The 21,763-nt window shown below is 39.9% G+C and overlaps 1 protein-coding gene across 1 annotated transcript in view; it reads right to left on the bottom strand.

Moving 5' to 3' along the window:
- RFX4 (regulatory factor X4) overlaps nt 1–21,763 on the bottom strand; it is a 100,945-nt gene that overhangs the window by 34,985 nt on the left and 44,197 nt on the right. Inside the window, exons 8-14 of the mRNA XM_039519314.1 lie at nt 20,209–20,372; nt 17,406–17,506; nt 15,917–15,975; nt 14,870–15,014; nt 10,324–10,418; nt 8,482–8,599; nt 87–206 (exon numbers count right to left, since the gene is read on the bottom strand). Of these exons, the coding sequence (XP_039375248.1) occupies nt 87–206; nt 8,482–8,599; nt 10,324–10,418; nt 14,870–15,014; nt 15,917–15,975; nt 17,406–17,506; nt 20,209–20,372 (802 nt within the window). The remainder of the gene's footprint in view (nt 1–86; nt 207–8,481; nt 8,600–10,323; nt 10,419–14,869; nt 15,015–15,916; nt 15,976–17,405; nt 17,507–20,208; nt 20,373–21,763) is intronic.

The following is a 21,763-nucleotide window of genomic DNA, read 5'->3' as shown; positions in this document are numbered from 1 at the left end:
GGAAATGCCCTTGTACAGAAATGAGTGAATAACAGAGACTAAAATTATAGAAGGCATATAAGATACTGCTAAGAAAACAAACTCACCTGTGCTTCCTTCTCCTTTCATTGCCCTCATTAACTCATTAGCTCTCTCCTGACAATGCAGTGATTCTAACAGGTATAATACGTAGTCATCAAACATCAAGTGAATAAGGTGAAAAGACCCTGGGAATGAAATAATGTGAACAAATATAAAAGCAATTAATGGTCTCAATATTACTTATCACATAAATGATTACAGTATTATCAAAAAACAAACAAAAAAATCAAACCACTGAATACCACTGGCCCCTGTATAGTCCTGCTACTGAAGCATGTGTCTTACTGAAAAGTGAGTCATCTGTCAATGTTAAAGGCAAGTGAAGAGGGGAGGGTGTTTGTGTGTCTGGGTTCTGATTACCACAGTGTATTCATACCTGGATTTATACAGATGATGTGAATTCCAGGATCATTTCTCAGAAGTTAAATTTATGTCTCTGGGGTCCAGTTCCTGAGAAAAGTGTCCTGACAAATAATTATCATTTTGTAGTAATTATAAATCTTGAGCAAGAATTGCCTTTTGTACCAAGCTTTCTCTGCTATGTCCAAGCAAGTACTTACTAAGTCAGATGAGGTGGTCTGGGAAAGCAGGACATGAATCAAAATAATAAAAATCTATTCCCTGTCAAATGCACTAGCACTAAGTATTATGGAGCTAGCTGGACTGTGCATGGGGTCTTTAAACTAGAAAGATAAAGGGAGGGATATGGTGAAGGTCGGAAACTACAGGACCTGCACCCCAGCCTTCCTTCAGCATCTTCCCAGCAAGAGTCTGATTATCTTTTTGTTAGCATTCTTCAGCTGACTGGGCATTCGTACCATTTATATAGGACCTCTAAAGCCAGAACATTTTCTTCCCAAGTCTCTGGTAATGTCATTAGTGGTGCCAAGAATCAAAGCCCATTATTCATGTATGATAGGATGCCCAAACACCTTAAAATAAGTTGCTTTAACAGGAAACATTGTGTCAGTCAGGGTAGGTACAGTCTGGAGAATTTATAAATAAGGAACTTTCCCATTTTTCATAATTATATGACTGGAGGTATGTTATGTTTGCGGTTAGACTAACTAGGTTAAAAATTAAAAGTGTTAAGAATCATCATACTTTAGGATGTAAACTGATTACCTAGCTGAGAGCTGGGAATAAATATTTTGCTCTCACATCCTAGCATTGTACAGTTGGCCAAGAACAAGACAGCATACTTTTCTGACTTTCTCTGAAGCATCAGATTACTGACAGACAGGGGCGGCTCTAGCAATTGCGCCGCCCCAAGCAGGGCGGCACGCCGCGGGGGGCGCTCTGGTGGTCGCCAGTCCCGCGGCTCCGGTGGACCTCCCGCAGGCGTGCCTGCAGAGGGTCCGCTGGTCCCGCGGCTCCGGTGGAGCATCCGCAGGCATGCCTGCGGGAGGTCCACCTGAGCCACGGGACCAGCGGACCCTCCGCAGGCACGTCTGCGGGAGGTCCACCGGAGCCGCTTGCCGCCCTCCCGGCGGCATGCCGCCCCAAGCGCGCGCTTGGCGCGCTGGGGTCTAGAGCCAGCCCTGCTGACAGATGTAGAATACTGAATGGGATAGACCAATGATATGTTCTGGCATTACAATTCCAAGCTATCTAAGACATCAGAGAAGGTATATGTCAGAATGATATCAACGAGAGACTAAAAGACTTTAAGTAAAAAAGTCCATCCACCTTTTCACTCCCTATGGCACAGCTTGAGGGTTTTATCCAGTCTATCTTTGAATAACTTGACAGATGAGGTTTCCACTACTTCCCAAACATGCTAGCGGCAATTGTGGGATGTCCCACGTGGAAAGGCTGATGCCAGAGGTATCAACACTGCTTTAGCCAATCAAAGTAGCATCAATATCTCTGGCATCAATCCTTCCACATGAGGCATCTATCAAGTTATTAAGTACCACATTACTATAGCAGGAATAGGAAGTGTCCTGAATGTTTTGGCCTGGCCTGTGATCTCCCAACATGAGGGACAGGCATTACTATCTTTAACAACTATCAGTCTTGGAGGTTGCAAGCACATTTCTTGGTGGTTCCTGGCAAACCACTTCCTAGGAGGCAATTTGAGACATGCTATACAGACATGGATCTGGACAGGGAAAAAAAAGTTTCCCATGTAGTTTCAGGTCTCAGTTCAGTTAGAGAAATGCCAAGAAGCAGAGAACAGACATGAGGGAAGCAGTACTGGGGAAAAACTGACTTTTCCTTTAGCCTCCATAGACAGAGATTTAAAAATTTATACAAGGACTCAGTGTGAGAAGTAGACATGTCCATATGCTATCACTGGGCAAATTCAGCAGTGTATAGAAGATAGGAAGCATAGAAGAAAATCAAGACAGATGATTTTGTCTGGAGAGCATATTGGCATCTACTAGAGATGTATGATATATATATATATTTAAACTCAATGCTTTTTCTTCCAAAACCAATCTTTTTGCAAAAATGAAAAAATCACAAAGACATGTTGACCTTCTTTTCTGTAATTTTAAAAATGTCCCAATACATTTTTTGTAAAAATTTAAATCACAATTTGTATTGATTTTTTAATCAAAATATCTTCAAAATTTTTCATTTACCAAAACCTGTTCTTTGATAAACAAAAAATGTGCATAAACATCTAGATAACACTTTAGACAAAAGTTGCAATAAACTGGTTTTGTACAAAACAGAAAAATGGGTCTGTATCAACCACTGCAAAACAGAAACTTTGATATTTGGGGTTAATATTTTTCAACCAGCTGTACTATCTATATTATACAACAGAGCTGGGTGAATACTTCACTTTTTTTTTTTTTTTTTTTTTTGCAAAGAGTCACTCAGGTGAGAAATTTAACTTGCTCTTTTTATATTGGCTTTCCACCAATGATTAGTAAATTTTAGATATATTTATTTGGACTTGCATGGTACAGTTAAAATTATCTAGCAAAAGCTTTAGGTACCTTTGGCAAGAGTGAATAGTCAGACTGGAAAAAAGTAAACCCACCAGCCACCCCAACACCAGAGAAAATAGCCAGCTGCAAAGAAATCAGAAATCAACTCCACCCATAGACCCCAAATTCCCCAACCACAAATACAAGCCCTCAATATACTCATCACTCCTCAAAACCTGGGAAAGGAGATGGCTTTCTCATTGTGCTCTGAATATCAATTGATTTGTCTGTTTCAAACATGGGGATAATGGGATGGTGAATTCCAAAACTGAGGGCCCCTCACAAAAGAATGTCCTGCCAATGGGCCCCTTTCTTAAAAGCCAAGAGGTGTTAGCTCACTGCTTGCAAAGGTGGCAGATGGGGACAGAGAGAAGCTCTCTCTCTCCCATAGTCAGGTCCTTGGTCACAGCCCAGGATCTGGCCCAAAACTTTCAAATTTCGTTACTGATTTTTTAACCAAACTTCTAAGACAAAATCCTTCCCTGGAATGGGATGCTACATACATAATTTGAAGGAAGTTAGAGGAGGAGGTTGAAACTGAGCTTATATTGGGAAGCTTGTTTTTACCTTAACGAGTGTCTACAGCTGCTCCATAAATATGTGGTTCTTTGCTCATATATACTGTACAAGTGGAGTGTAGGAGAAGCAGCCTGAAAGGCCCCATGTCATTATGCAATGCAATGCTACCTTGTAATTAGGTTTTCAAACCAACTGTGCACACACTCTTCTTCAGTTGCGACAGCTCTAGTCTTTGGGTTCCATTCTCTCAATGCACGCATGTGTAACTTCCATTGTCATTCATGGGAGTTATGCACACACATTGGGGGGAGAACAGATGCTTTGTGTCCTTGGAGCAAGACCAAAACCAAAAACATGGGACATTTTTCTAAATAGAACACATGCGTAGTGATGGGCAAACCTTCTTCCACTAGCGAATATGAAGGGCTTGATTCTCTACTTTAGTGATCATTTACACCTGTGCAAATCAAAACGGTATACTTCACAGCCATCTTACAGAAATTAAAATGACTAATAAGGTGCAATGTAGTGGAGAGCCTTAGCCAAGCTATGCAGCTATTTAGTTTTATAAAGTTTTTGAACTGGAAGTCTTGTAAAAACTTCAAATGGAATAAGAGAGCTATTTTCAAAATGACTCACATCAGTTACAATGTTAGTAGAATCCTACCCTGTTTAGAAGTGTCATGAACACAATGGGCCTGACTGACCACTGTGTTAGTCCATTTTACACTGATGTAACTCCACTGGGGTTCACCAGCGTAAAGCTGGAGCATTATGCCCCAGAACAAGCCTGGTTCTTGTCTCACGCAAGCTGTACATTGGTGTACCTCTGTTGACTTCAGTGGAGTCATTAGTGATCTGGACCAGAGGAAAATCAGGCCTAATATTCAGTGTTTCCAAGTCTCACAATTTTAATCACAAGTCTCAGGATATTTGGTATTCTTCCTTTAAGCCTTTGCTCCTCGAGACAGGTAATTATGTGACAATCTCATCTTTCATTAAAAAAATAAAAGAAAGTTTTGAGCCTTAAGATTGCAGAGAAAACCTTGAAAGCAGGCATGCTAAATGCTCACATGCTTGAAGACAAATACTAAGAACCCAAGATTTATTATTTTTTAAAATCTCATGATATTTTGAGGCCTAACTCTTGATTTGTGAACACTTGGGGTTGATAATACTGAGTATACCTTTTAAAAAACTATCTGGTTCCCTTGTGTCTCTCTGAATTTCTCTTTTCTTTTACCATTCGATATTTCTTAATTCTGTAGAATGTTTGAGACAGAGTTTATAAGACACGCTACAAAAAAGGGGTGTTGTATCAAATTAATGCAATAATTTTACATTTTAAATTAAGTTAAATGTAAGATCAAATGAAACCAGTTTCAGGATATGCATGTCAGTGACTTGCTGAGCAGCTATTCATGTACAACTGTTTATACTTTATGTTTTGCAAGCTACTGTATTTAGCAGGAACCTATGACTGGCTCTTTCAAATATAGCTCTAGGTACTGAAGAGGATTAATCTGTGTCTGATAAAATATATATTCATTTAGTTAGAGATAAAAAGTCCCCCTAGATAGTGTACCTACAATAATAAATTGCTTTTGACTCTCTTTTCAAAAAGACCAAATTGAATGCAACGAGGATATTATTACAGCTATTCTATCCAGCTAATACACAATAAACATCAGCAGCTATTCACAAAAGCCGGGAATTATGTACAAGTATCGTAAAACAGAGATATATAGATCTGGGGAAGATTGGAAGGCTCCTTCTACTAATTAGTTGTTTTTATACACAGGATGCATTACCAAAACATTGCCACCAACTGTGCCTTTGATATACATAGACAGAAGAGGGGTAGAGGGAGAGAAAAAGGAGAGAGCTGAGCTTTTGTCTGCCAGGAATCGTTTTGACTTGCCCATGCCATGCACCATGCTTAAAAGCTTTGCCCAGACTCAGATCTGTATGTCACTTCAGGATAGATGCTACCAGCCCAGTGACACATAGTGAAACATTCTGTAGTCAAATTTCTGGATCATGAAATGATGACAAAGCTAAAATATGTTGTACTGTATATAAGAATGAGCAGAGAATCAAACAAGTAATTTTTATCATGTTTTTGTTTCAAACACACTCTCAAATAATATTTTTTTGTTTTTTTTTAAACAAAAGTGTAAAGATCTGGCACTGTTTATTACTTAGAATGATCAATAAAATCAGTGCCTGTTTATATAGTCACCAGTGTAGCCAAAATACACAAGTTTTCATCTAAGATAAGAACAAATGTATACAGAAGACACAATCTAAAATATATCTGTCATCTTTGCTTCTCTCTATTGTATAGTACTCATTAAAATGCATGATACTGTAAAAAGAGAGGAAGAACGGTGTTAAATTAAACCCACAACAAGTTCCTCAGGTATGATTCTGATACATTTACATTCAGAGGATAATTAGACTTTTGTATGGAATTATAGCTGAGCATGTTCCAAATGTGCCTTACAATGGCTTTGTAATTAGAATGTTACCGCATTCATTCTTGAGATTATCATTTGGTTGATGCTGGTAAATAATATGTCAGTCACTTTTCGAGAAGTGGGAGCAGCGATAGTCCAAGTTTTGTTATACTGGGGTCTGGATGTGGTTTCAATACTCATCCTCTTTGAGGATCTGAAGTCCTTGCTCACCCTAACTCCCACTGACTTCAATAGACCTGCACTTTTGAACCCAAAGTGGGAGAAATTCAAGGGTTCTGTTAAAAACAAATAAAAGCCCTTATTCACAGAGAGAGTGTGTTGGTAGAAAGAAAGAGCTTACATGGGCTTATTATAAGAAAACCTTAGGAAGTTTACAGTGCCATAATGAAGACATAAATGATAGTCCTGTTCAGTAGTGCTGCAAGCAGCATTATCAAACCCAAGTCATTAAAATAATACTATATTATTTATATCCTTTAAAAATGCATTATTTTCAGAAAACCAGTTTATACTGATTTGACATGTACTATAATACTTTGAAAGCAGACACTTTTAACAGATGTAGCTGGTGACTACTAATGTAATTAAATTACCAATACCTTTAAGAGACAGCAATTTATTTTAAACATACTTTTAAGATGGTGTATGCACTTAAGACCTGTCTTACTAGAATGGTATAGAGTAATTCTCCAAATGCCATGGAAAGCATATCGCATGTGGCTGCTGATATCCTCTTTCCTAATACACCATTATATCTAAATAGATACATTTTGTGTAGGGAGGGGTATACGTGTGTGACTACACATCCTGTATATTTTATTTTATACATCTTACAAAAAACAGTATTCTATTAGGCTACAAATTTAGCCTAAATAGGAATTTAAAGCTGCTTATATACAACTTGATAGAGAGTGCGCAATTTTTGGAACCTTAACTTGCATTTTTGACATTTCATTATTTTAATGGTGTGACCTCAACATTCCATTTACACAGTGTAGCTGAGTGCTACAGAGAGCTAAAATGCTCAGAACTCGGTGTTTGCTCAGTACCTGTTCCAAGAGGTTTCTGCATTGTGCAGAGAAGTATGCAATGCTCAGCAATGCGAGCAACCTCTATTTCCACAGTGAAAAGAGTTTTGGTGAATAAGGGGGAGAGCGAATATGAGAGGGAATAGATATCAAATGTGGTCAGGGCACTGGTACTTCAGCACAATCCAGTGAATACAAAAGCTGTGCATAGAGGCCTTTTAAGGATTTTCACTGTGGTTGGCGGCCCATACCCCGGTTGGGGTGACGGGCATGAATGAATGACTGCCTGCTAGGAGTGGCGATTCACTCTTGTGCTTGCTTAAAAGCTGTGCTTAGAAGAAACTGACAACGGGAAAGCCATGAAGACCAACCACAGAACAAAATGCTCCTGAAGGTTCTCAGAAGACAGTGAGGTCAGCTCTTGAGATTTTATCAAGAGTCGTGTGGTATTTGGTGTTTTTCTTAAAGCCCCAGCTCCTGGCGGCTTGTGAATATGTGAGACTCTCAGCTTGCATTAAAAACAAGTACGTTTCTAGCCTTTATGATCATGGAGTAAAACTTAAAAATGTGACCCACATGCACCCTAGAGATTCAAAAACCAGAAGATAAATAAAAGCACCCAAAATGCATTTTAAAAAAATACATTTTTTAAGCCAGTCCCATGATTTTGGGTGGCCTGACACACAATTTTTGATTGCTTGGGGTTAGTAATACTGAGTCCTCATGGCCAGCTTCCCAGTGCCCCATGTAGGATTTCATAGTGTTCTGCCAGCCTCCAATATCTGCTCCCCTCAGCTTACTGGTACATGAACAAAGCTCGGAAGCTTTCTATCTATAGGTCTACATTCTTCTGGGGGTGCCCAGCACCCCTGTATCTAAGCATCACCTAAGAGAATAAAACACAAGAAAGCACTGCTTGAAGAAAACATGCTAGTGGCTCAGTGCTGCTCTCTCACAATCCTCATTATTATTAGTCTGCTAATAACATACATTGACAAGTGTGCACTTATGAAAACACAAAAGCACAATAGCCCATTTTCAATCATTCCTATTGTTGACTAATTCAATTTGTACATACACATAGTCCTCAGTAGGGACTGTTTACACACCAGGTTTCAAAGCACAGTTGTTTTTGAATTCTGTGTGAAAAGAAACAGGACAATCTTTTTTTTTTTTTAATGGGATAAGTTTATATTCTTCTACTCTTACGGACGTCAAAAACAACTGAAGGGAATTTGTTCAAAAGCATCAGAAAAAATGACACGGTGGCAGAAAATGTGTTGAAAATTTCAACCCCCCAAAGAGATTTTTTTTAAAGGTTATGAACATGTGAAAAAAAGAGGGGATCGTCACTCAGAAGAGAGTGACAGCTCTTGATCTAGCATTTTGTACTCTGCTAACCGATCAGTACAATTAAAATCAAAGTACCAAAGCTGGGTGCACTGTGCAAAGTCATGTCCCGAATCACTCGTGTGCCAAAGCAGGACCACATCAAGAGGAACTGTTGAGCCACTTTCTTCAAAGAGCCTTGTCTCTTGGCAGCTACCTACAAGAAAATATATTATATATTTCACACAGATAATAAACATTCATTTTCATTTCCATTGTCTGGCCCAACCCAACACTGAACGTGTCCATTCATTTTCTTCACTAAAATTACATCCTATTGTAAGAAAATTAGGATAAAAATTAAAACAGATACACATGAAGCCACCCAGTAGTGATAATTATATACACATGAGATTGCAGGAAGAAGCCTACAATAAAATTATAACCCCTAAAACATAAAATGCTCATGCTTGTGGAGGGTAACATTTGGATTATAAATAATGAAGAGATTTATCAGACTGCCTAGCAACATCCAGGTCTTCATCTTAATTTGATTCCCTTTGTTAGAGATTCTCTAGTTCAGGAAGAAAATTTATAATAAATGCTGCTGGGAATATATTGCAAAAACAATGTATTAATCTGAATTTTTAAACTAATTGGCTCTTGGTGTGTTCACATTCTCTTTGCATTTTCTTTCTGTGAACACTCAGATGATCATGTTTTACTCACAATTATACTTCTCAGAAAGTATATTGTAAGTTTACACTCTCAAAAGCTCATTTTCTATAAGTTTTACTGTAGCCGTGTTGGTCCCAGGATATTAGAGAGACAAGGTAGGTGAGGTCATATCTTCTGTTGGTGAGACAGACAAATTTTTGATCTTACACAGAGCTCTTCTTCGGGTCTGGAAAACTTAGAATGTCACAGCTAAATACAAGTTGGAACAGACTGTTTAGCATAAGTAGTTAACACATATTTCAAGGGACCATTCAAGGTGAAATTGCCCATTAATTTTCATCTAGTCAGCAAATAGAAAAAATACCAGGTCCAATATGATCCATCATAACCACTCATAGTGATTTCACATAGCAATCTATAGACTAGAGACATTTTTTAAAAAATTAAATAATTTCAAACAATTGATACATTTGGGAAATTTGGGGTGGGTGGGTGGGAGTTGTGGACATTCTGCAAACAGAAAAGGAGGTAATATTGTTTAATGAAGTGTTCTTAAGTTATTTACTCAGGTCTAATAGTGAACTCTGGAAATAGAGTTGCAATTTTCCAACAGAACATGCTAATACAAAATGTATTATCATTCACAGACAGAAGCTAAAAGTATATGGTAAATTGTATAGTTACACATACTGCATACAATTGTATTGATGTCTGACTGGCTGAGAGTGCTCATGTGTTCAATCAGTAAGTGTCCACTCAAATAATACTAAAATTTAGGTCAGAATTCAGTTACTGGCATTTCAGGGAAACTCCTAAAAATCAAACAGCTTAATCCCTAGCTGAACTATAACCAGTTGTTAACCTTTATTTACTAAAATGAATCAGCTGGACTAAATATTATCTTCATTAAATGCTCTAAAGGGCATATTAATTTATGATCTCCACCTGCAATGCTACATTGTTCACTATACACTAGAGAGGAGTCTGAACCAACACCTCAGATCCATACACCCTTGAACGTTGGGGGTGTTGAAAATCTGAACTCTGATCCCGCTCCGAATTTTGCAAATGGCTCCTATTTTTAGAATGGAATGAGTGAAAGCCTTGAATCTGAACACTCTTCGACTTTTGAGTCTGGAATTTGGTTCCAGATTTTGCACCTTGAGTCTGTGTCTACTAAATACCTACTGCTTTGTGAAAACAAATATTGCATTGGTTATACTGCACATAAAGTGACTCGGGTCCTAACTCCTATTTACCAACCTTCACAACGCATCTGTCCACCATGGAATCCAGCCACTCAATGTAGGACTCAATGGGTGACTGCTCCTCCAAAAGATGATCAAATTCCTGATACACTAACAAACAAAGAAAAATACTCCAAATCAGGACTTTAATTCCATTTTAAAACTATAGAGAAAACAACTGTCACAAAACAGTCAATAATACGTCGCCAATTTGCTCAGCTAATTATAACAGGTCACTTAACTATAAATGTATCTATGTACACCTTAAGACATCAAAGAGGTTGAAACCATTACTGTGCTTGGTCTCTATCCTGCGCCTATTGAAATCAGTGGGAGTTTTTAAAGGATTTCAGTGGGAGCAGGATCTTGGCCCATCACTTGAAATTCATCTTTTGATTTAAGCTTCAGATGTCTATGCCCGGAAGTAAAACACATTTATGGTGTTCACAGTGCAGAGCAGTAAGCTAGGCTTTGACCCTCATGAGGAAAAAAGGCCATGCATGAAATTGATTTAGAAATGCATAGAGAATCTTTTAAACACCCAATGGATGAGTATTGTTGATAGGCCTCTCATCAGCAAATCTCCAGTGCATAATGCTTTAGTTGTGAAAATGAGCTTCAATGGCAACTGTCATTTATTTGTAACATCAAACAAGCAAAAAAAAGTATTTCCTATAAAACTTGTACTTTTATAAAGTGAATTACTACCAACACACAAATGCCATGCTGACTATACCTAAAGGAGTCTCTACAGACAGGTGATCCTCTTCCAAATATATTTTTCAAAAACATAGAGAGTAAACTCAGATGGCCCATTCAAATGTGTCAATTAAATAGGAGAATCTCCAATTTATTTAGGAGAAGAAGCTATTGGAAGACAAGGACTCATGTGTCTGAGCATCTCAAGGAATTGCTCTGTAATTTAGCTACAAAAAATGGTCCCCTAAATCAAAAGAAAAGATGCTTTTATACCTGCTGTGTCACAGGGTGATTTAAATGCGCTGTGCACGTCCATTTATACTTCATTATAAACAGCAGGAGAGAGGAATTTCCCACCACTGGAGTGGATGCTAGGGGCAGGGAGAGGCAGCAAAGTGCAAAGTTGGCAGCTAGGGAAGAGTGCAGGAGACATGGAGAAAAAATGCAAAATACAAGGATGCTCTCCACTTGAGCAGCATGGCCATTCTTTGTAATAGCACCCTGGATTGGGCTCTGCAGATTGGGAAGTATTGTTGTGAGCTGAAGCCACAGATCCAGTAGGAACGCATTTAAGAGTTTCCTTGTCTTACAAATGACTGTGCATTGATTCCATTTAGACTTAATTACAAAGGGATAGATTGTCACAGATGCTATTCAGCCACCCAGACTCCCCTTCCTTTCCCACTCAAACCTGCTCATATTAGGACTCTGGATGCAGAGGGGACAACTCTATTTGTCCAATACTTCCCACTGCAAGCAAGCCAGTGGGGAGAGGGTGGAGGGAGCAGGCCATAGGATGAACCCTTGCTCTGCCTCCTTAATCCAGTACCTGGCTGGGCATAGAGTGGGGAGTAAGCTGCTTCAGCTACATCCTCTGCGGAGAGAGGAGGGGAGCACAAGTGGAACTGTGATCTTCCGAGTCCCAGTTTGTTGTCTGGTTAGCTGCTGGGAAAGTGCCGCTATGAACCATCCTTTACTCAGGGCTGATTACAAAGTTACCATCTGGCCCAAAGCAGCTGTTGCAGACACATCTGCAGGGGCCTGAAGGAATGGAGCACCGGGGAAAAATCATGATAGAAGTAGCCCTATTGTTAAAAACGAGAAAAGCCACTTCCTAGTAACAAACGACTATCATGTTCGGTGGAAATCTGCCAATCTGGAAGCTATTTTTCCAGTTATTATCGTTGGAAATTGTAACCTCTGGAGACTGAGTGTTGGGATTTCCCAGCACCAGCAGGATGTAAAGGAGCATTGGAAACTTACATTCGACGTGTGTATTAAGAAATCCCAATGCCATAATCATAAAGTGAGGGCCCAATTTCATCATGTGAGGAGGAACCCAGAAAAAATGTGACACTTTCATGCATGTGTGTGTGGGAAATAAGTAAAGTGGACTGGGTGAAATAAGAACCAGCCTGAATCTTCATCCAATGCTTGAAGCCAACCTATGCCAGCCCCTTTTAGAGGTACAGAAAAGTTTGTCTTTGTCTCTTCCCCTTACCTATGTTTTCAACCAGGATTTGAAATGAGACTGAGCACTGGAGAGGCAAGCCTCAGGGGGCCGGGAACACCTTTTCAATCTGTGTGCGCATAGTGCTTAACACAATGGTCTCTGATTCAGACTATGGCTGCTATGTACTACTGCAATACTCATAAGATGGCGGGACATGGGATAGTTATCCTAGAGTTCTTGGTGATTCAGAGGAAAAATCTATCAACAGCAGTAAGAGTGCATGGAAGGAAGAGAGGAGGCGATACTACTGGAGGATTCAAAGGAATTAAGCTGAATTTCCAGCCTGCTGTAAACCTTCCAGTAGAAGGGGAAATACTGACTTGCAACAACAGTACTGAATTTGCTGTGAGTGAGCTGAAAATACCACCCCAGAAAGAAGGTTCACCTTTTGGAACTAGCTCCTTGTAGACATATCCTTGGTTGCACATCTTTAAATGATCTTCATCTAGGTAGAAACTATATCCAAAGTTGGAAAAAGGCTCTTGAGGTCAGTGTCACATATATACCCTTGTCTCAATGTAATCCTCAACATGTACACTGGGTTGGGTTACTGTTTCTGGTCTTTCTTCTCTGTCTCCTTCTTTCACACCTTTCTCCTCTCCCTTTCTGTTGCAAACTGCTACCTGCTAAGACTGGCCCCTTCTGGAAAGCACTTATGTGCTGAATTCCATCCACTCTTCAGGAAAGTTCTTAAGCACTTGCTTAACTTTCATGGGATTTAAATATGCACTGAAAGTTTAGCACTTGCATAAGGATCCTTCCTAAATGGGGATGCTCTCCTGAATCTGGGCCAGAAACATTACTGATATTAAGTATTAACCCTTTGGGAACTAGATAATTTCTAGGGGTGTTGGGTGTATGCTGAGGATGGTTAAAGAAGAAGAGAGATTTTTCTGGCTGCTGGGAGCCAGGATGAGTCTGGATTCTAGGCTTCAGCATGTCCTGAACTAATTATTTTTCACCTCCTTCCTGCCCTGAATTCTCACTACTCTCAACCTCTCATTGCTGCCTATTCCTGGCTCACTCCCCTCAATCCTCAGTGGGGAGGAGGGTCATATCAAGAGGTAAACTCAGGAGCTAGGAGGAACTGGCAAGAATCCCAGAACAATTTTCTACTGGGAAATGGAGCCAGCAGAAGGTGGTCAGGGGATGTGAGGCCTTCTTCCTGCTTGGGGATGAGTCTTTCAGAGGTCAGTGAGGGTTGTGAAGTACATGGGAGCATTTTTGTCATCTTCAGGAAAGAAAGGAGGACGACTCCAGCTGGAGGTAGAGGTTGAGACTGCTACTAAAGACAAGAATACTCATCTTTAATATTTCAGTGTAGCACACCCAGGGATGCACACACATTTGTTGTCAGAGTTCTAAGGGATAGAAATGGCTATCACATGCACATTCTGTGCGCAACTTGTGTCACTATTTTGCACATGGAATAGATGAGCTTTCCCCCTAAAATAGGGTGACCAGACAAAGTGTGAAAAATCAGGATGGGATGTGTGTGGGGGGGGGGGTGGGTGGGTAATAGTAGCCTATATAAGAAAAAGACCCAAAAATCGGGACTGTCCCTATAAAATCGGGACATCTGGTCACCCTACCCTAAAACCAACTTGCCCCTTTAAGAAAGCACAACTTTCTCAGGGTTTCTACAAGTCATTCTTTGACCTATGCCTTTCAATAAACCAAGCAGTGTCTATGTCAGCCAATCAGATTTCTGGATGTGGGATACATATTTACTTCTAAAAGTTCATAAATAAAACTTCAGCCAATCAGAGACTAACTTGCTGATCAAAGTGCTTTGTGAAACCACGTCTTTAAAAAAAAAAAAAAAAAAAAAAAGAAAAAGCCCCTGGAAGTGACTCAAACAAAAATGGTCCTGCTGTCAAAGCCATTCAAAAGGCAGTTATCTCACAATAGTATAACTGGGTAAAGAACCATCATTCTACTCTATCAGATAAAATGATTAGAGGCTTGATCCATAGCCCTTTAGAGGGAATGGGCAGACGTCCATTGACTTCAATAAGCTTTGGATCGGGGCCTAGATCAGCATTAGTCACTAGGAAGACGAGAAATAATTTCTTAAACAGAATATTGTCCATATCCATGTCTCAAAGTGGGACATCTTGGTTTGGGCTCACCTTTCTTTTTGATACACGTTTCAGTATTTATCTGAGCAGCAAGCGAGCAGTAGCCAGTAATGATGTGCTCCCACATTGCTACAATATCTCAGTTATTAAACTGATTGACTGTAAAGCAATTATTATAAAACTGAACCTTATTATTATTGTGTGTTTTGTATTCAACAGGAAATACAGTTTGGGGTTCCCCGTTCCACATTTGAGGGTTTTAGTCTTACATTGTATGATGAGCTTTCTGTGCTCCTCACGTGAATCCTCCATGGTATAGAGAGTTTGTTTGGTAATGCTGTTCAAATCCACATTCCTCCAGTCCTCCAGCATTTGAAAGGTAATGTCTGCACTGTGGATCACCGTTCTTGATGCCTATAATCCAATCGGATCTACTCATTAGTTCATGGTTTATTAGGTTAAAAATAGACTTCATCCCCTTTTACGCTCCCTTAGCGAGCCCCACTAAGTTGATTCTCAAACCCTACACACCTCTTGATCCTTTCTGGAAGTTACCAGCCATGGTAGCTGGACAGAACTCTGAAGCCATTTTTACCAACTCTACTCAGCATGTATTTGGTTTCCACAAAGTACAAATCTCGCCAGGTGTTTCTAATCAAACTGCTCTCTCCCTAGACCATTAATTCTACAAGGTTTGGGCTGCAATGTTTGGTCCATGTCAGTCCAAGAACAAAAACACTTTGGCCCAGATCCTCCCCATCGATCTATGTAGGGAGGAAGCACTCTGAGTATGCATCTTCCCCCCGACACATGAAAAGGAGGCTCACCTGCCCCCACACCACCACCTGCCCATCCTCTGGACCATGAAGAGGCCTCCCTGCACAAAGGGAAGGAGTAGGCTGAGGGAAACATGGGTGGTGCTGGATCGGGGTCACACATCAGTCCTGTGTAAATTAATCAGTGAAGACAACCCAGACTTGGGCTGTATTATCTGTATCATCTGGCATGCCACTGCTTCTGGGAGCCGCACAGAAGAGGGCAAGCCCCCAACCCTGCTCCTCGGCTGGAGTGCCGGTGTGAGGCAAGCCCCAGACCCTGCTCCCCGGTGGGAACTCAAGGGCTGGATTAAAACATCTGATGGGCTGGATGCAGCCCATGGGCTGTAGTTTGCCCACCCCGTACTAAAGCCTCATGTTCTATTGTTACCTCCAAGAAAGTTTCTCTTTATGCAATATCCAACCTGCAAATGTTACAACTGTCAGCAAAAGCAGCATAGAATAAACTTATCAAGAATGGATAATCACTGAAATACCTACCTGGCAGAGATGATTTAATGAGGTCTGCCGCCGGAGAATTTGTGAAAACCTTCTGGACACTGCAGGAAAGGAGAATTACACCTTTAGGTAATATGCCAAATAAAGAACCTTGATTTTAAAAGTACCTTGTTAAAACTAGCATCAATTTCCTTTCTGTTAAGACACACATTTGTGACTTATTTATTGTTCATATTAATTGCCCAGTTTTCAAAGATGGACTTTTGAATAGGACATCCAAATCTCACATTTGGATGCTCAAATCAGTAGTTACAAGTATGTATAAGGATTATTTATATCTGTAAATGATGGTTTGAGTGTCCCAAAAAGGGATTTGGGCATCTTATTAAGGTATCCATACTTGTAACCTAGGCTGTCAATATTTATTCTGCATACAGCATCTAAAATGTATGATCCCAATCCTGCAAACACTCACAGCCATACAGCTTTCTGTCACCAATGCTTCCATTGGCTTCAATGGGACTGCACAAACAAGAGTAAATATTATGCCCAGCAGTAAGTAATCATTTGCAGCATAGCCAGGCATCAAGTACAAGTAAATGTTAGTGTGTTCTCAAGTTTATTCTCATGTTATAATCACTAAAGATCTGCAGATCAAAGCAAATAATCTATAGAGATATTTGAAGTCAGATTTGTTGGTCTTACATATTCCTTCTATGTTGCCCCTGGAGGTAGTTAAAATATATATATTCATTGTCCCAATATTTATATGAGCAGAACAGATTTCACTGTTGTGGATTCTCAATAGTTTTGAATTGACAAAGAACTGACAAAAATATTCTCAGGAAAACATTTTCCATAATTTTTGAATAACTAAGTAAATGACCAAAAATATCCAGTGGATTATTCTAATTTATGTCCTGAGTACTTTCTGCAAAACATACTCCTAATTTTCCATGCTGATCAGTAGTTAATCCTTCTCCTAAATTAGTTTTTTTTTTAAACTTCTGATGTGGAATGTACTGCTCCTGAAAAGCAAAGAATGGAGAGCTGTGAAATAAAGCAGGCTTTATCAATAGGTGATGCGCACTGCAGGCATCTACAAAGCATGTCTGAAAAGGCATAGTGCCCTTTCCTGTGGTGACAGGGTAATTTGATCCCCTTCATATTTAACTCTGGCACTTCTTTAGAGTGAGGGCCTCAAGCTGTATTCAAATTGTGCAAGTCTATAGGTTTGTTTAATAATTTGCTTTGCCTAATATCATGCTTAATGCTTGCTTACTGTCAACAAATTAATTTCTTATCAGAGTCCACAAAAAGGGAAAGACAACTGGTCTTAGAGCTGTGACTTATTACATTTAAAGGAAATTGGTTCTCATGAGTGAGTGGAGATTATTGGTTAATGAAAGATCTGTAATGCTGATCTTTTTTCATGACTAATGGAACATTTTCCTAGCTTCCAATTAATTTGTAACTGATAAATAACACATTCTTCTCACATTAAAAAAAAAAGAGATTGCTCAATACATACACTCAAACTTGATATTTCGGAGGTTTTCTGGCAGGTCATAGAGAGCTACTTTTAACCACTCATCCAGCTGTTTTGCAAACTTTCGGATCACCTGCGTCAAGCTGAAAAGAGAAATCACTACTTCAGAAAATGTACACTCTGTGGTCTATACGGCAGTGCCTGGAAGCATGTAAAGCCAGGGTTCCACCACCCAGCATATCATTTTTAGTTACAATTTATAAACAAAAGTACCTAGGACACAATTTTCAGATGTGGGCATCTTAATAGTACATTTAGATCCCCCATTTGGGATATGAAATTGACATTAAGGTTCATAATACAGGAATTCATGCACTTAATTGCCAATTTGAACAGCCACATCTGGATTCTGGAAGTCTCACTGGCTGTTTACGTTTAACAATTGTTCCATAACATAAAAGGGAAATTTTGACATAACTTCAGGAAGGTAGAGTGGCTATTGGGCCAGATTCAATTCTCTGTTACACCAGTGTCTACATGGAGAAATTCCATTAGTCAGTGGTGTTAATCCACATTCACACTAGTATAATTCTTCTGAGCATAATTCACCCTACTACAGTCTATGGGGCCCACTGGCAGCCCAGTAACAGGGCTTTTTAGTGAATAGTTTAAACAGGACTAAACATAGGAAGCTGCATAAAAATATCAGACCTTTAGAAGTTTGGAAAGGGGAAGAAATAGCCCCATTACTACATTTTGGGAACTGTATTCTCAAACCGGGTCAGATCTGAACCCTGATCATGCAAGTAACTGTCTGGGCAGCTCCTACACCTGTAGGCAGCCCCACTGTGAACATAGAATCACCTGCAGGATCAAGGACTTGGATAGTATAGAAAACATCTGAAACTATCTGAAGCAAAAGGAAAAATACCCAAAATACATTGAGCTCAGGAATAGTTTCAGATTCATCTTCCTCATTCAAATCAACTTTAAAGATGGCCTCCATACTTCACTAAGCTTGTGTTTGGTGGTTTCAGTTGGGGGCAGGGAGGGGAATCAGCCTCAACCTATTCAACTGTCATAAAAAAAAAACATGGCCCTATTCTCAGTCCCCACTTTAAGGAACAGGAGACTCAAGATTAGAGTTTTGAGCTCTATTGTGCCTAGCCCTGCATGGGTACACAAAGGTGGAAGGGGGAGGACACACAGAAGTTTTCCCACTCCTTATGGAGCCCCTGTGCGGGGACTGGGCTCAACTCACTGGATGTAGTGCACAGCCAGTTTCCTGTGGATTCTAGCTACTCACACTGGGGCAGGAAGAGGTTTGTTGCAGAGGACATGGCCATGGTCCTGCCTTCCTCCACATGGGCAATCTTAGACTGCTGGGCGTGGATGGGAGTGCTTGATGCCCCCACTGAAAGGTTGGCTTTGTTGGCACTGTAACATTTGTTCCCAGGGAATTCCGGCTGAGTCAGCAAGATTTCCTCCAAGGGCTTCCATTGCTGTGTCTCCATTGCTGTGAGACCCTTCTGCACTCCCTCCAGTGTGGGACATGGCTTAACAGCCACAATCTGGCCCTTTATATGCATTACAAAAGTCCATATTCACACTCAAGTCTCTCCTTATTTGCTCTGAAAGAACTAAGCAGCTTGAAAAAAGGGCTGCTATGCAATTTAATCCTTCCGATGAAATAGATTGGGGAGGTAGCGGGGAGGAGCTGAAGTCTGCAAAAACTTGCAAGATTTACCAAAGAAATCCACGCTTGTACCCTGTTCCTAGTTGCAGACAGATACTTTGCATCTACTTAAGAAACCATACAATCTGAACACTGCACTCTAGTTTAAGTAGAACAAAAGCCAGAAAACGTTTGCTGTAATTAGAGCTACAATAAAATGTAGGTGACCAAACGTGCGGTGCAAAGAGTGAACACTCAAAGCAATAGTCTCAACAAATTGTTAGCAAATCTTCTGCTGAATTTTGTCAAATAATTTTGAATATTGATCAAATTCATAAAAATCTAAGTCTGTTTTCAGATAATTCACAAAGAGAAAAAGAAGCTACATACACTGGTTGAATAAAACTGCAGTTAATTGATGACCCTAACCCTGCTTTCTCTATGTAAGCAAAACTCCATGGACACAAATGAATTACATGTAGGAAGAGAACAGACAAGATCTGACATGCAGATCAGAAAGGAGAATTTAGCTCTCAAACTAGTGTGGAATTCTATGTATCTTTCCTGTAGAGACAGGCTGTGTGGGCCCTGGTTCTGGACCATGTGAAGAAAGTGACCCCCAAATGGACACAATTCTATCATGCCCACTATAGTATTTAAACGCATCCATGTTCTTTCAGAGCTCAGCCTTACACCCGGCCCCCACACGCATTCTATTCCTAGTAAGTGGAAGAACAATGTGGGTCAGAGCCTGTGACAGAGACCAATGCTTGGATTTCTGCAGTTGTGTATGCATTTGTGCATATGCAGGTTGACCGTACTAACTACTCTTGGAGCCATAACTTGGAATATTGAGCTCTCAGTCCTGGAGAAGTGACTGAGCAGCCTCTCTGAAAGTTTTCAAAGGAAGCATAACGAAGGCATTCCACTACCTATAGATTTCTGGTCGGCACTCGTTCACATGCCAGCTGCAGTCTCACCATTTATATGCTATGAGACATTTCTATCTATCTTTAAACTCATTTAAATTGATTCTGACCTGGATTCAAGAAATAAGAACTATGTAGGGAAATTATGCTTTTTAAGAACTGCACCAATAGTGAAAACAAATCCACACAATTAAGAAAAACAATTCAAACAAAAACTGTCAATACTGCAGAACATACTAACCTGTCAGGTAATGCTTGCAGTACTGTTGGCATCAAAACTCCAGAAATAGCTTTGTACAATATTGAATCACAAACCCCAACTATATTTACTACAGTGGAAGAACCCAATACAGGAAGCATGTGAGGCGGCATCCCTTGCCAAAAGTGCAGAAGAAAACTTTGAACCTAGAATTACACACACACAAATTATACATGGCAAATATGATTTTTTTCTTAAATGATCTAATTCCATATTACTGATATGTCACCATAGTTGTACATAGTGCTGCACAAAACTCACATGACAGAGTCCCTACCTGGACAGGCTTATGCTGTAACTTAGATAAACATGGTACATCATAAGATAAATGCACAGGAGGATAAATGGGCATTACCAGTGGGGAGATCAGTTTAAGGAAAGCTTTTGCTTTTGCAGACTGCAAGGGTTCCATGCATGCCACACAATTTTCATTCTCCACCAGCAGGCACAATGAGTGCAGCACCTTGACTTCCACATATACAGCCTGATTTTCCACAGCTTGCACCTTGCATAGCCATTTATACATGTGCAAAGTGAATGCTGGAAGGAGGCTAGAGCTGGTCAAAATATGGGAAGTATTTTCCATGGACATTTTTGGAAGGAACAAAACATGTTTGGTTTTTTGAAAGACATTTTCTGGGTTTTTTGAAAAAATTGAAACTGAAAATGTTTCCACTAGAAAGGGAAAGGGGGGGGGGGGAGGAGAGAAATAGGGAAGGAGGGGAAATCTATTTTCAGATTAATAAATAAAAAGGTAGGTGGGAATTTCAGCCAAAACAGAAATTTTCTGTGAAAATTTTCATTTAGGAAAAAAAGCCATTTTCCATGGAAAAATATTTGATGAGTTTTAGAGCAATCAAAACATTAGTATTCCAATCTGATAGCATTTTAGACCCAATTTGAACTGATGTAAATGACTACACAAAGTGCAAAGCAGTTGAGAATCAGGCCTGTTAAATTTATAGCCATCAGAGGTGCTGAAAAACTATCCAATTTCCCAACAAGATATTTGACTAAGGAACTATTGTGGAGCTGAACCTGCAAATTCTCCTATATATATGCTTATTCAGTGCCACTGAAGTCAATGGGACTAGAACAGGGAGTATTTGCCTTATATAAGCTGTATGTCGGTTTTACTCTCATTAAGAAACTGCCTTGATCCCTATTTGAAGATGGGCGATTGTTAACAGGGAAGCTACCAATGGAAAATATTAAAATGGGAGAGCGTTCCTATTTTTCTTGAGTAAATTAAAACATCTCGGCTGGATGTAATCATTTAAAGAGCCTCAGCTTGAAACTGGGAAAGTGTGGGGAATAATGCAGCATGAGAGACAGGTCTAGGGAATTCTGCCCACACTCTGGCTGGGATGTTCAAAGGGGCCGACCCGAATAGTTGCCCAGCTCCCATTGACTTTCAACAGGAGTTGGGTGTCTTGACTCCCCTTAGGTTCCTTTGCAAATCCCAGTCTCTCTGTAATCAGACTTATTTTCCTTAACTAAATACTTTCTCCATATGCAATTGCAAATTACTTTACAC

Source organism: Mauremys reevesii, linkage group 1 (genome assembly GCF_016161935.1).
Source record: "Mauremys reevesii isolate NIE-2019 linkage group 1, ASM1616193v1, whole genome shotgun sequence".
NCBI lineage: Eukaryota > Metazoa > Chordata > Testudines > Geoemydidae > Mauremys > Mauremys reevesii.
This window is presented reverse-complemented; position numbering and strand designations above follow the sequence as displayed.